Source organism: Notamacropus eugenii, chromosome 3 (assembly GCF_028372415.1).
Source record: "Notamacropus eugenii isolate mMacEug1 chromosome 3, mMacEug1.pri_v2, whole genome shotgun sequence".
In the NCBI taxonomy this organism is placed as follows: Eukaryota; Metazoa; Chordata; class Mammalia; order Diprotodontia; family Macropodidae; genus Notamacropus; species Notamacropus eugenii.
In genome coordinates, this window is record NC_092874.1 from 441628196 (window position 1) to 441643289 (window position 15094).

The window sequence follows — 15094 nt, forward strand, 5'->3', positions numbered from 1 at the left end:
AGACTGGGGTGGGGCCATGGTGGGGGGTAGGGTGTGTGTGTGGGGGGTAGGGATGGCTGTATTCAAGTACTGTATTTGAAGACTGTCACATGGAAGAGGGAGTAGGCTTACCCTGTTTGACCTCAAAGGGCAGAATTCGAAATAATGCATAGAAATTGCAAAAAAGCCAAATTGAGTCCTGACATCAATAATATTCCTAAATTGGGCTGGGCCATATCAGCAAGAAGTGTGTTTCCCGCCCTTGAAAGTCTTCAAGCAGAAGCCAGATAGCTGTTTGCTGGGTTTATTATAGTGGAATTCTTTTTGGAGGTATACATTGGACTCAATGGATGGCTCCTAAGGACCCTTCCATCCCTTCCATCCTGCTATTCTGTGGGTGTTTAAAGATCATATTATGCTATTGAATGTAAGTGTAAGTGAAGGGTAGTATTTCACTGGTGTAGTAAACAGAGAATGTGCATTCTCTGCCTTGTTACACAGGACCTCAAAATGGTGACAGAAAAATAAGCAAAACTGGATTGGAAAATGTGTGCTGATTTAGAAGAGAGGCAGCATGGAGCAGTAGAAAGAGCCATAGCTCTAGGGCCAGAAGACCCTGATTCAGATACTTCCCTGAGCAAGTCAGTGAACTTTTCTGAGCCTCAGTCTATCTCCTCATCTATAAAATAAGGAGGTTGGACTCTAGAGCTGTGGTGGTCATTGTGTTCATCCTTCATTACTGAAGACGACCATGCCATCAGAGAAATGATGATGTGACTTGCACTTGACTTTGTTTTGATTGAGGGAGGGCTATGCAGGTCACCAGCCTTACTCTGTCTTCCAGAGCCATCTGGATCCAGTGACCAGATATTCATCAGGATGCACTGGGAGACCTTGGCCCTTTTAGATCAAGGTCTATTCAGGTACTCACTTAGAGTGAGGTAATGCCCATTTATTGAATAGGCCTGTGTAAGAAGGGGATGGCCCCTTTAAATGAGGCAAAGAAAAACAAAGATATCAGGCTGGAAGGGAAACAGCAACGGTTACTATTGATAGTTAAGCCAGGTGATAACTGTAGTAGTAAATTTCCTATTAAATGACTTGTTTGAGACTCATAAAAGGGAGTATGAGGCAGGATTTGAAGCCAAATCTCCTCAGTTCCAAGCCCAGTAACCTTCACTACATTATTCAGTCTTTAAACTTCTAAAACTGTATGCATTAGGACATCTGGGAGAGGCATAAGAAAATTGTCTTAAGTATGTTTTAAGCCCGTATGATGGGCCTACCCGAAAAATAAAAAAAGTCATCTAGAAGCTGAGGGTGGTAAAAACTATTGACTTACTGTGAAAGTTATTTTGAGAAGTGGTTTGCATTTAGAAGGCTGCGAGTTCATCATGGAAAGCCTTCCTCCTCTAGGTTCCTGTAGACTTTGTCTTCTAGGGTAGAGCTCTCTTCTCTGGATTTGGTTGTGCCCATAATAAAATTGTGGCATCTCATGGCCTTTTCCTTAGCCTGAAGTTTCAAGAAAAGCCTTCTCCAGCCCTGGCTTTAAGCATCTTTTATAATAGCAGCTTAGTAAAGGAGCTTTGCATTTAGGCAGGTACCTGAAACACCATAAGTAACTCATTAGAATCAAAGGGAAGTCTGGGAAAGGAGCCATGATGTCGGCTTAGGTGGCCAACAGGCTTAGGAGGCTTTCAAATCCTGCCTGTACCTGAATAGGAATCCTTTTTACACCATCTATGAGATGTACTTTTCTAGTTTTACTTGAATATTTCTAGAAAGGGGAATTCTATCGGACATATTCGTTTTCTTACTTCAAGCTGAATTCTGCATTTTTACCTTTTCCCTGTTGCTTTAGGTTCTGGTCTTTTGGGTTGAGCATTAAAAAATCTGATTATTCTTGCACATGACAGGCCTTCACACACTTGGAAACCACTGTCACTGTTCCCTGTTGAGTGTTCTGTCTTGCAGGTTAAACATGACCCATTCCTTCCACTGATCATTGTATTCAATGTCCTCTCACCAGCCAGGTCACTTTCATCTGGATGTGTTCCATCTTGTCAGCATTGCCTCACAAGTCTTCTGGGTTTTCATGAATGTATAATTATAGCAAAGATGGGGAGAAGCAGTTTGAATTGGGAAAATTAACTGTTCATCTTGGGAAGTGGGTCACGTGAGGTAGGATATCTCCATATACATAATTTTACAGGAACATTGTAATAAAATAGTACGTTAACTTTCCTGCCTAATAAATTGTTGTATCACTAAATATTTCTTCATTTTATAGGATAATAGATTTAGAGTGAAAGAGACCTTAGAAGTCATCTAGACCAGCACTTCATAGGAGTCTCGACCCACAGTTTGAGACATGCTGAAGGAGTCCTGAGGGGAACAAGTTTAAGAAACCCTGATATTGACCATCCCCAATTTTACAGATAAGGAAACTTAGACTCGTGGAGGATAAATGTTTTGCCTAAAGTCAAACAGATGGTAAATGTATGGGATGGCAAGATCCCCTACTTAAATTAACTTCTCAGAGGCCTCTCAAAGAGGTGACAGAAAGTTTATTTATTCGATTCTTGAGAAACGGGGCAATCCCTCCACCAGGTGGTCTGGAGCAGGGAAAGCTGAAGACAAAGGAAAAGCAGTGATATATATATAGACCCTAACTCAAAACCCACCTTCCACCACTGACCATTATTGCCATTAGCTGAGAAATATGGTCTTACGTTCTAGACACAAAATCTAGCCAATCCCCTTTGAAATGAAGGCATTGAAAAGTTATGTAAGTTTTATCCTATCATTGAGACCCTAATGCACTGCATAGTCTATATCCTTATATGGGAATTATTCTACTCTGAAGGCATTGTAACCTGAGCCTCTCCGTCTCCTTTACCTCTGGGAGAAGAATTACAATCTGAGAAGTCTTCACTGAATCTATTCCACTCATAAATGACAGAGCCAGAATTTGAACTTAGGTCTTCTGACTCCAAATCTAAGACTCTTTTCCCTCCGTGCCATATTCTTTTAATGTTCCCTGCTCGTTACTGTAATGAGTCCATATGTCCCTCTTGGTTTTCACGGCTTTCATAGCCTGCCCTGCTTTTCACAGAAGGAACAGAATAACTCCCCACATTCCTGTAGAGCTTTAAGATTCACAGAGTTTTTTGTTTCCTTTTTTTGTAACAACTCCATGATATAGGGGCTACGGCTGCTATTATTTCTGTTTTGCAAATGAGGAAACTGAGGCTAAGAGAAATCAAGTGATCTGTCCAGCATCACACAGCTAGTCTGTATAAGATCCACGATTTAAAATCTGGGCTCTCTTGACTCCAGGTCTAGTGCTTTTCCTGCCATGTAATACTGCCTACCACATCTCTCTGAAAGTCCCTGAGAACCTTCTGAGAGCAGCGCAGTGAGGCTTCCATTGGACTTAGATATATGCATACCCTTTATTATCAGGAGCGGACTCCTGGCTCATTAGGACCCGTATTTTCCTTGAAATATATCCTCTAGGTCTGATTGTTTCAGACATGTTTTCTCTTCATTCTCCTTGTGCTAGCTAGAGTATTACTAGCATTGCACTCCTCATCCACAGGACAGATGTAAAAACAAATTTGGATTGTGTGGTTCCAGTAACCCATTGTGTGTGGGTGTGGGGGTGTGTGGGGGTGTGTGTATGGGTGGGGGAAATGTACCTACCCTAGAGAATTTCTGTGTCAACCTCCGCGCTAATTTCTCTGAATAGTAGGAATGTGCTACTTTTGTGAGAGAAGTTGTTAAACTTGTACACTTGGCCTATTTTCCACAAATCACAAATTATCTTTTTCCAGTTCCAAGGTTAATGTCCTTATAGCTCCTCTGTGCAGTATCATATGGTGTTCGTAACCTCTTGTTTAAGAGAGAGCCAAGTTCATCGTTAAGATATTTTTGGTGCACGAGAAAAATGATTTATTACCAAACTCAGGGATTTTAGCTGAAAAGGCAATAAATATCAGATGAGATAATATATGTAAAGTGCTTTGCAAACCTTCAAGGGCTGTACAAATGTCAGTTATTATTATTTAGGTTGTGGGAGGCTTGGGAGATGGAGTTCATGAAAGTATGAGGTATCTGGAAGCTTTTGAAATGTTCTGTTTGCAAAGAATTTACTATGTGCTCAGCACAGTGGTAGGTGATAAAGAAGAGGCCTGAGATGTGATCCCTGCCTCCAGGCAGCCTTATAGTTTTGTTAAGGAGCTATTAACTTGAAACAGTAGTAACTGGCTGCTATGGATTTTAAGTGCCTCTGTTAATTTGTGACACAGTCCTTCCTCACTTAAATCCAATTGACTTGCAAGTCATGGGCTTACCTTCCTGATGCCATGGTCCTCTTTGAGAACAAAGGACAACCACAACAACATATCTAGAGGAGGGTTATCCCTATTTTTTTTTAATAGAATTCTAGGTTTCTCTTAATAAACACCACCATATGCTTAATTCCTCTTTCTTAAAAACAGCAACAAAACCCCTTTATCCATTTTCTCATGTGATCTTGCCAACTATGTGCAAGGTAGGTGAGATGTTTTATTATTACCATTTCACAGATGGGGAAATGGAGGATCAGAGGGGGCCTGTAGGAGTTGTCTGCTGTCCCAGAGTAGAAAAGTCATGACTTAAACACTGGTCATCAGATTCCAAGTTGTGTTTGTTTTCTCCTGGGGTAACAGTGCCTCTCTGATCACTGTGACAGCCATGGGTGGAAGGTTGAGATTGGGACCTGTCATCCTGGCATTTTCTGTTCCCTCTCCTGTTCTTTGGCACACCTCTGAACGGTGCCCTGCCTTCTATTTGTGCTTTGAATTATTACTCAAAACTGCTAAAGATCGTGAAGAGAAAAAAATAAATATCCTTTGGGGATTACAAAAACTTTACACGTGTGATCTTTATACCTCTAAACAGCCTTGTGAAATAGTGGGAATATTTCTCAGATGAGAAAACTGAGGGGCACAAAGACACGATTTACCTCAGATTCAATCATCAACCTGTGACAATCAGGTTTTAAACTCAAGTTCTGACTCTGTTGTACCCTTGGTGTCTGGTGTTGTTGCCTTCTTCCCTTGTAGTAGGTTCCTCACCAGGCCCCAGCTGGCTGCCTCCTTGGGCAGCCCTTCTTGTCACCAGGCTCTCCCTGTGTTACCTGCACTAGATTCCTAGCTCTCAAATGCTAAACTGCCATAGGGGTGGCCTGGCCAGCATGGACAGGAAGTGGGTGGTGGGGGTAGGGTGGAGGTGACTTTCTTTGAGGCCTGCTGCTTTTCTTTGGGCTATTGCCAGTTCCAGAAAATGCCTGACGGATGGTAAAGAGGGTCAAAGCCAGGAGGGAGAGCAATTGTAGCTTTTCCTTTTTTTTGTAAATTAATTTATTTATTTTTGGTTTTCAACAATCATTTCCATATGTTTTAAATTTTCTCCCCCTCCCTTCCTGCTTCCTCCCCAAGATGGTATGCAGTCTTATATGGTTTCTACACATTAAACGTGTTTTCACATTAGTCACGTTACATAGGAGAATTAAAACAAATGGGATAAACCATGAGAAAAACCAGAACAGAACAGAACACAAGAGAAAACAATCTGCTTCATTCTGTATTCCGATTCTATAGTTCTTTCTCTGGATGAGGATGGCATTTTGCATCAAGAGTCCTTTGGAAGTGTTTTAGGTCCTTGCATTGATGTGAAGGACTCAGTCTATCAGAAACAGTCCTCAAACACTGGCTGTTACTGTATATGGTGTTTGCCTGGTTCTGCTCCTTTCACTCAGCATCAGTTCACTAAGTCTTTCCAGGTTTTTCTGAAGTCTCTCTGTCATTTCTTAGAGCACAGTAGTACCAACAACTTGTTCAGCCGTTCCCCAATTGATGGACATCCTCTCGATTTCCAGTTCTTGGCTACCACATAGCTTTTCCTTTTGATACATTGAGTGATTACCCTTTGTAGCCATGTTATTTTCAGAGATCTCAATGTTTTTTCTCTTGACCTCATCTGAATGCTAGCTGTGACTTTAATAGCTAGGACAGTGTCCATTTTGCTCTCTTTACCTCTATGGGAACATCTCTTCTCATTACTGTATAAGTTCTGGCACATTCCATTTGGTGAGGCCTCATGGCCTCTGTCCTGAGGTGGCTCAGTAAATACAGAACTAGGAAAACCTGGGGCGGGGCAGTGTATGTGTGCGTGTCTCTGTGTCTCTGTGTCTGTGTCTGTGTCTGTCTATGGGCAAGCCATTCTAACCTCTGTCTGCCTCACTTTCCTCATCTTTACAATGAGACACCGCTACCACCACCCACCCTTACCGTGGTTGTGAGGATACAGGCAAATGTTTGTGAAGTGCCATGTAAATGCTAGCTACTGGCCTGCTCTGTGCCTTAAAGCTCCAGTTCAATTCATCAGACATTTGCTCTGTGCATGCCACTGTACTAAACTTTGAGGATACAAAAGCAAACGTTATCTACTTCCTGTCCTCAAAGAGATTATATTCTACTGGGATGGATACAGCCTGTGCACAGATAAGCAAATGCAGAATATATACAAGTAAGGGGGTGATGATAGGATGGACGACAGGGGAAGAGTCTGCAGGACAGAATCTCAAGATTATATTTGCATCCGTGTGTTTTGCTCTCCTGATGCAAATTTTTAGGAGCTTTCTACTTTGGGACAACAGGCAAAATGAAATTAGAAGCTTGACCTATAAAGAGCATCGAGACACAGGATCTGAATCCTGTACTTAACTTCTCAGCATGTGGTGGAAGGGTGGTGTTCTTGGCATCCCCAACTGGAACATTTTTAGCACAGGAAGGAACTTTAAATCTACTCAGAAGCCCAAAATGTGTATACGTCAAGAGGTCACCAGTCACTCCCAATTTTGTAGTTGAAAAAAACAAATGTATTGGTTACATAAAGGGAGGGTTATTTTGGGTGTTGACCAGAAAAAAGAGTCAGAGGGGTAGGAAGTTGGTGGAGATGTCATGAATTCAGAGTGAAGGGAAGAAATAGACATATAATATTGCCTTACCTGCATTTAGTAAATGTTTTGGTTTTTAGTGTCAAATAGTTTTTAAAAAATTATTGGTTTGGACCTATGATTTCATTCTTATGGAGAACTTCTGGTGTAGAAACTCACTCCGCTGATACAAGTAGCTACCTTGTCTATAAGTTTTAAAGAGTTACCTGGGATACTGAGACTTTGCCTATGTTCACATAGCTACCTCTGTGTCAGAGGCGGGACGTGGACCCCCGTGTCCCTGATGGAAGACGAACCTCTCTCCTGGATGCCTGCTACTGGGGCCTCTGTTAAACGGTGTTTTTTTTTCTTTCCCCTCTCCAGGGAAGATGCCACCAGCTTTATCACATTAGCATGGTGACCCTGGGCATGTCACCATGCTTTCAGGCCTAGTTTCCCCTTCTTTGTCAAATGGTGATAATAATATATTACCATCGTGTAACAGCAAGCACCCTGACACATCCAGGATGGCCTGTTATCACAGGTCCTTAGATCTGCTTTTCTAAAAGGAAAGCAGCTTTTGAGGGGTCATCAATCGTCTTTAGTCACATATACCAACAGAGAAAATACAAGCAGAGAAATAAAGACCAACAGACAAGGCTTCTAACTGTCTGACCATCAGCAATACATACATCACAGGTCGACAGACAGATCCAACTGTGTGACCATTACATACATACGTAGTTGCCAGGGAGAGAAGCCCCAACATCAGCGTTTTCAAAGGGGGTGGGGGTGCTATTTCGACTACCCAAAGTCTCATGTGGCACATGTGTGTTTGTCCTTTGTTGCTAAAGAAGACCATGCCATCAGAGAAATAATGACATGACTTTTATTTGACTTTGTTTTGAGTGAGGGAGGGCTCTGTGGCACTGAAACTTCTTTCAAAGAGTAAGCCCCCAAAGCAAAACCTCACCTTGGAGTATATATACATTTTTCAGATTCAGAGGCCATCACAACCCTCATGACCCAGTGCCTCATTAGAAATTACAAAAGGTGTGGACCTTCCTATAAAACAAGCCTCCCCTAATCAAGCTTTCCCTTAATGGGCTCCACCTGAGGTCTATTAATTGGCAGGGAAGAAACTCTTACATGTCCCCAGAGGGCTGTGATGAAGAAAACTCTAAGCTTTAAAGTGTGCGATGTGTCTGAATTATCAAGAAGGCATTGATTTGACATTTGGAAAGAGCTGGGTTTCCTGGCTTTTCTCCATACTAGCCAGAAAGCTTTAGCCAGTCTGGTGGAAAAGCTGTGAACCTCACTGGCTTTCAATCCCAGGAAAAACTGGGCTAACTGTCTTCTTCTGGCCCTAAAGTGCGTGATTCCTACATATGATGGAGGGCATGATCAGTTTAAAAATTTTTATATATTTGGTGAAGATCAGAGAGAGAAAGTTTTCATGTTAAAAGTATTTTTTAATCTAAAAACAAAGTATTTGTGCTGTTTTTTTTATTGAGTCTGCTTTGACCAATCTAGAGCCTTTCAAAGAGAGTAAATATGAACTTTCTTCTTTTTCTGTGCTCAGTCCTATTGTTACAGGTACCGCTGTGCTGCCCGCAGCCAGAACACACCAGACAGCTCAGCTTCAAACCTTGGGTTCCGCTGTGCCGCCAGCCGTCTCCCGGATACATGATAAAACCCAAGGAGGGGAGGAGGCCCCGTGTGCCAACCAGCAGAAGAATGATGTCCAGCCTGCACTGGACTTCCAGGATAGCTTTGATGTGACCAATCTCTTTTCTAATGAAATTGCCCAACTTTTGGAAGTTTCTGCACCCACTAAGCTGCCAGCCAAAGCACCCTCCCTTCCCTGCGAGACCCAATCACTGACACAAGAGTGTTAATAGCCAATGTTTTATTATTGTGGTGTGTCTTTGGAGAGACCTGCAATTTTATTGTTATTTTGGGGGGTAGTCTTTAAAGAGAAGACTTATGATTTCAGAAGAAGAATCTATGATAGATTTATTTTTTAGCTAAGATGTTTTTACATGCGTGAGCCTTGTGGGATATTAATCATGTAAATCAGAGTTGTCTTATGTCAGGCTTCATTCAGAGGGAGGCGGGACATAGTACTTGGTATTCATTAGCACTTTTTCCTTCTTCAAGGAAATCCAAGAAGGGTATATTGTGATGTGCCTCCCACTTGGGAGAATGGGACAGTAGGCTCCCATTTAGCTCAGTGTCTGGAATGCCTGGGGAGGGGTGATTCTGTAGTGCTGTATCTTTTAAACATTAAGTGCCTTTAGTTTGGAGGGGTAGCTGTGTACTCAAGCTCCATTTTTCCTTTTGCCAGTCTTTGGTGAATGTGACATTTGAGGTCTGTAGTCAGTTCTTGTTCATTCTAAATATGGGAATGTTGGTGAATGGCCTTGAATGAACCAAGTTCAGACGGTCCAGTATTCTTAATCAAAGAATAAGAGGACATCTCTAGTAGGCTTTGGAATAATACTTTGAATTGTGCACTATTTTGAATAAATCATTGTAGTCCTAATGAGGCTTTAATTGGATCAGTTTCTTTTCTAGGTCTCACTGTGTTTGCCTCTGAAGATGAGAAAGATTCCTTACGTGATATTAATCACATAAATAAGAGTTGTCTTATGTCAGGCTTCATTCAGAGGGAGGAGGCACATAGCACTTTGTATTCATTCACACTTTTTTCTTCTTCAGGGAAATCCAAGGACCACATGTTGTTGTGATGACTCCCATCTGGGAGAATGGAACAGTGGGCTCACCATTAGCCAGTCCAGTGTCAGACCACCATCACTGAGATTGGTTTGTTTTTGGTCAGAGCTTACATGTCAGAGGTTGGCAAGTTGTTCCCTTGGGCATTTGAGAGATCCAGTGAGATCTATGCACTCAAGTGAGAGGCAGTATCACGTAGTGGATAGGAAGGTGTCCTTGGAGTCAGAAGACCTGAGTTCAAGTCCTGTCTCTAAAACATCCTTGCTTGTTTAACCCTGGAGGAGTCACTTCACTTTTGAAAGCCCCCAGGCAACTTTCTTCCACTCTCAGTTAAAGAACATTTGCCTATTAGTGTTGGTAGAAGGAGATTCCTACACCAATGAAATTGTAGCCCTGGACCCAAAATAGGATATCTGTAATTTTAGCCAGTGAAGATGACTGAGCAGAAGGCCTCTGATGCTAGCTTTTCTCCCTGGCAGCAGCTGATGACCTCCTGAAAAGGCAAGTGATTGGCATCCTGGACATCCTGACATCTGCTGGGAAGAAAAGTACTTCCTTCTTTTCATCTGGCCCCAACCTTTGCATGAAGCCCCAGCATCACTGGGGTGTTCCTTTCCTTCTAGAAGCATGGTGCCAGCCTTTGATAGGTTCTGGGGACCAAATACATAGTTGTTTTGGGTTTTTTTTGCCATAAACTTTGGCAAGTTTTTGACCTTTAGAAGAAAATTATTCTGCAATTTAGACTGGAGACCATGAGTCTGGGAGAGTAACCTGTGTGAAACTGAAATGACCCAGGTGCTCCCACATTTACAGCTGGCCTTGTGACACATGACCAAGGAGGGGTCAGTGATAGTGTTGAGAAGCAGGAGGGTAGAATGGCAAAGGGGTCAGAGTTCAAGGCCTGCCTTTGACACATGCTGACTGTGTGACCGTGGGCAAGTCACTTAACCTCTTACTGCAGCGGGTGACTGTCCAAGACTCCAGATTGAAAACATCTGCCAGTCTGTATGGCTAGACAGAATTTCTTCCCTGGGGGCTCCCTCCACCAATAAAATCACAGATCCCAACAAAACTCACATAACTACTTTGATTTTGTTTTGTTTGAGGCCTTACAAGCCTTGTGCTCCATGATTAGGATTTCCATGTTAGAAACACTGCTCTTGTGTCCTTCCTTTTATAGATCTTTGGAAGGAAAAAGAAAAATGCTTCTAATAGATGGAGCACAGGACAGAAAGTTAGCATTCTGATTTCTAGGTCAAGCCCCGTACTTATTATGACTGACCTTGTGCAAGTTCCCAAGTCCCTAAAGATGAAGGCAAGATAAGCCAAATCAATCGGAATCTGTGAAGAATCTGTCCACCCCATTCGCCAGCAGATCATCAACAACGTTCATTGGAATTGTATAGTACTTGGGGGAAAGAGGCACTACCTTGGCAGAAGAGCAGGTTAATATGGGTGAGGCTCAGATGGCTATTAAACTAATCAACACTTTATTCTTTGGAGTTTAATTTTATGCTTATTCTGTATCCCATTTTATTTCTTACGGCTTAAGATTAGACTGTGAGATTCTTGAGGGCAGGAACAGTCAGACTTAGTACAGTGCCCAGCACATGTGGGCTTTTAATAGATGTTTGCCAATTGGAAGGTCCTACTCTTGGTCTGAAGGTAAGTGGTGTTGGAAAGAAGTGGGGAAATAATGACGTCTTGTGCTTTCTGGTCAAAAACTCCCAGAGTAAAACTTTTTTCTTTCTACCCATGTGTTTATCTTTGTGTGATGTTTTTTATTTAAAAATAAAAGTTGCCAAAGAATGGACCTGTCCAAACTTGTTTGTGATGAATAGAAATTCCTGTTCACTATTTTTCCTTTTCTTTTAAAAATTTTCCATAATACTTTAATTTTAATAATATTTCATTTTCCCCCAATTACAATTAAATTACAATTAAAAGTTTTTTTAAAAATAAAAATGTTTTGATCTGTATTCAGATATCATCAGTTCTTTTTCTGGGGATGGATAGCAATTTTCATCCTAAGTTCTTCAGAGTTTTCTTGGATCATCGTATTGCTGAGAATAACTGTTGCTATTTTCTTACATGCTTAAAACTCCTTGGAAGTGGTAGACACAAAGAGCCTCAGATGAAGAGCTGACAACAGGCCTGAAGAATCGTGGGCTCTTGGCCTTGTACTTGTGAGTGAGAAAGGCTTTGATTAATTTCTTAGTTAAAAATAGGAGGTCATTGCAAACTATTTTCAGGTAGGTTGAGAAGTTAGATGTATTCATTTCAAAGGCATACCCTGTTGGGATAGGAAAGTTGATGGGAACTAGGAAGGAGTTATTTTCTTGCTTGAGGTTAGTCATGAGTTTTAATCTGTTCCAAAATGGTAAGGACCCAAAGTAATTACTATATGAAAGCTGGTCAGGGGCCTTTGTGAAGTAGCCCTACAAGGGATAGAATTGAGTCCCTTCAGGAATATTGCAGGCGGGATGACTCTCCTGAGGAATTCAGGTGTGGGCTCTGTGTTTCATTAGTTTGTCGTAGTTCTACTACTTAACATTTTTACAAAGCCCTTGTTTTTGTGCTTTGTCTCATTTGAATCTTACAACAAGCCAGTGAGGTAATCAGGGCAGGATTTATTATTTCCATTTTACAGATAGGGAAATGGAGACCTAGAGTGTTTGAACCCTAGAATTGGAGTCAGAGAATATGGGTTCAGATCCTAACCTTGCCACTTATAAACTCTGACCTTGAGCAAATGTGGGCCTTAGTTTACTCATCTGTAAAATGAAAGGTTTGGACTCTAGATTTTGTAGATCTAGTGGGCTTGTGAGTGAAGGTGGAAGGAACAACTTCCCCTTTTGGCCTCTCAGGCTTCTACCCAAGTAGGGTAATAGTGCTCAGTGCTATGAAGCAAAACATCAGGGAAAGTGAGATGAACTAACGGAAAATCAAGAGGGAAAGATGCCGTGTGTTGTCAGGTGGCACCAATAAGAGATTCACCCACATTCTTTCATTTGGTGCTGATAGAGGAAATTAGTTTGTTTTTTTTAAAGAGATTCAATTTTACAACCCCCTCTAATGCAGCATTCTGAAAGTCTAGAATTTTCACTCTTGAAAAAAATTGCAAAGTGTCTTATTTTTAATTCTTTCAAAAAATTTGAAAGGCGAGAATATGATGGGAGTCCTCCAAAGAGCAGCCTCACAAGGAGAGGAGCACAGACTGCTTCTGTGGCATGCCTGCTCTGGATTTCAGACTCCTGGACCGTCCAAGGACAGAAAACACTGGTGGGAAGGGGTCCTGCCAGAAGGGAACAGGCTGTGTTTGAAAAGTCAGTGTGAATCTTGTGGCCCATCTCGACCATGCAAAGCTACAGCTAGAATGATTATCATTCATGGCCAAGGATGTGTTTCATAAACTCCTCCACTGCATTGTCCTGAAACTGTTCATTAAGGAGGAACGTTGAGTAAGATGTGGCTGGCAGCTTCCCTTTTGAATGTTGCTCATCTGAGGAAATTCAGGAGGCCCTGATACTCAGGGGAAGAGACTGCCCCCCTGAAGGTTCCTTACAAACAAAGTGAACCCCCAGGACCACTTTGCTGCTGCCTAGATGCCCACAAAGTACGTGCCAGCCCATCTAGCTTTCTGTTACCCTCTCTGCTTGCCTGGGTTAGGGGTTAATTCTTTAACGGAATATTTTGTGGTGTTCCTTTAAAACCTTCTAGTTAAATCACTTGAAGAATTATTAGTTTATTATTTTAGGCAGTATCCTGTTTGGGACTTCATAATTTGAGAGGCAAAAAATCTGGATGGTGTCCAGGTGAGAAAGTTTTTAATGGCTTAGTAAATAAACTCCGTGAGAGGCTTAGTGCTTTTTATCCAGGAGCAAGGGAAGTTCTAGGAGGGGAAGACGATGACCTGCCATTCTCTCTGAAGGCAGAGAAGAGGAATTGCATGAACTATGTCCTCTGATAGAGAACAATCTTTTGACCTGGAGTCATTGTGGCATACCTTGTCCTCGAATGTAGTAGCCTTATGGCCTTGGGCAAGCCATCGAATCTTGTAGAGCATTCATTTCCTCACCTATAAAAATGGGGATAAAAAACCCTTAAATGGCCTCTTGAGAGAGTTGTTTTGGGGATAATAACAGATCTACAACAAACGAGATATTTGTAAAGTACTCCGCACAGAGCTTGGCACATTTAATTAATGATTGTTCTGTTTCCCCAGTTGAGGAAACTGGTGCAGACGGCCACTGGATGATTTACCCAGAGCCACACAGCTAGTAAGTATCTGAGGCTGTATTTGAACTCAGGTTTCCCTGACTCTTAACCCAGCACTATCCCCTGTACTGCCTCATTGTGACTGGTCATTTTTGTACTTCTTAGTTGGATCCAAATAAGAAGAGAAACCTGTTAACTTGTGTGGGATGGAAAGTTGGGCCAGTTTGTCAGCCTCTAGGTCAGGGGTGGGGAACCTGCAGCCTCGAGGCCACATATGGCCTTCTAGGCCCTTGGGTGCAGCCTTCTGACTGAGTCCAAGTTTTACAGAACAAATCCTTTTATTAAGGGGATTTGTTCTGTGAAGTTTGGATTCAAAGGGCTGCACTTGAGGACCAAAAGGGTACGTGTGGCCTTGAGAATGTAGGTTCCCCACCCCTGCCTAGGTGAAGCCTACCTTGATGCAGCAAAAAATGGAATTCAGTGACCCAGGCCCATTTGAACCTTGTAACCCTGTATTGTCATACGCTTCCCTAGGTGGTTCAGGACAAGGTAGGCCCAGACTATGTATTCTCTAGACTATATGGAGCCAGTGCCTACCGTGACCTGTTCCATCCTCTGCACTGAAGAGGACATCCCCCACCTTTCTCTGGGGATCCGAAAGTTGTGCTCAAAGGGAGACCATGATGTGGCAGGAGTGGATGGAGTCAGAGGTCTATAGTAAAGGGATGGTTGAGCCTTGAAGACTTTGAAGGAGGCTAGAAGACAAGGTCAGAAGCTAGTTATCAGCAAGGTGCTAAGGATACAAATATAGCAAATGAAATGGCTCCTACAGGCAAGGAGCTTATATTCTTTTTGTTTGTTTAGTCCACTTGTTAAATGTCCCCCCCAATAGTATTTTATTTTTCCAATTATATATAAAGATAATTTTCAACATTTACTTTTATAAGATTTTGAGTTCCAAAATTTTTTCTCCCTCCCCTCTTACCTCCCCCATGATGGCAAGCAATCTGATATGGGAGCTCCCTTCCATGGGATGAAAAGGCAATGGGAGAGGGACAGGCACTGGGATCCCAATAGGGAAGGGGGAAAATGGTTTCTAGTGGTACTCTGTGAGAGTGAGGAATTCTTAGTATATGGGAGGTGGGACTTGCCTGTCATCTGCTTTACTGTGCTGTTTAA

At 42.2% G+C, this 15094-nt stretch overlaps 1 protein-coding gene across 3 annotated transcripts in view; it reads left to right on the top strand.

The window, feature by feature from the left end:
- SUMF1 (sulfatase modifying factor 1) overlaps nt 1–9506 on the top strand; it is a 114074-nt gene extending 104568 nt beyond the window's left edge. For all 3 annotated transcript variants that reach the window (XM_072598620.1, XM_072598622.1, XM_072598621.1), the window contains one exon: nt 8544–9506. In XM_072598620.1, coding sequence (XP_072454721.1) covers nt 8544–8651 — 108 coding nt within the window. In that variant the 3' untranslated portion in view covers nt 8652–9506. The remainder of the gene's footprint in view (nt 1–8543) is intronic.
- The last annotated feature ends 5588 nt before the right edge of the window (nt 9507–15094 follow it).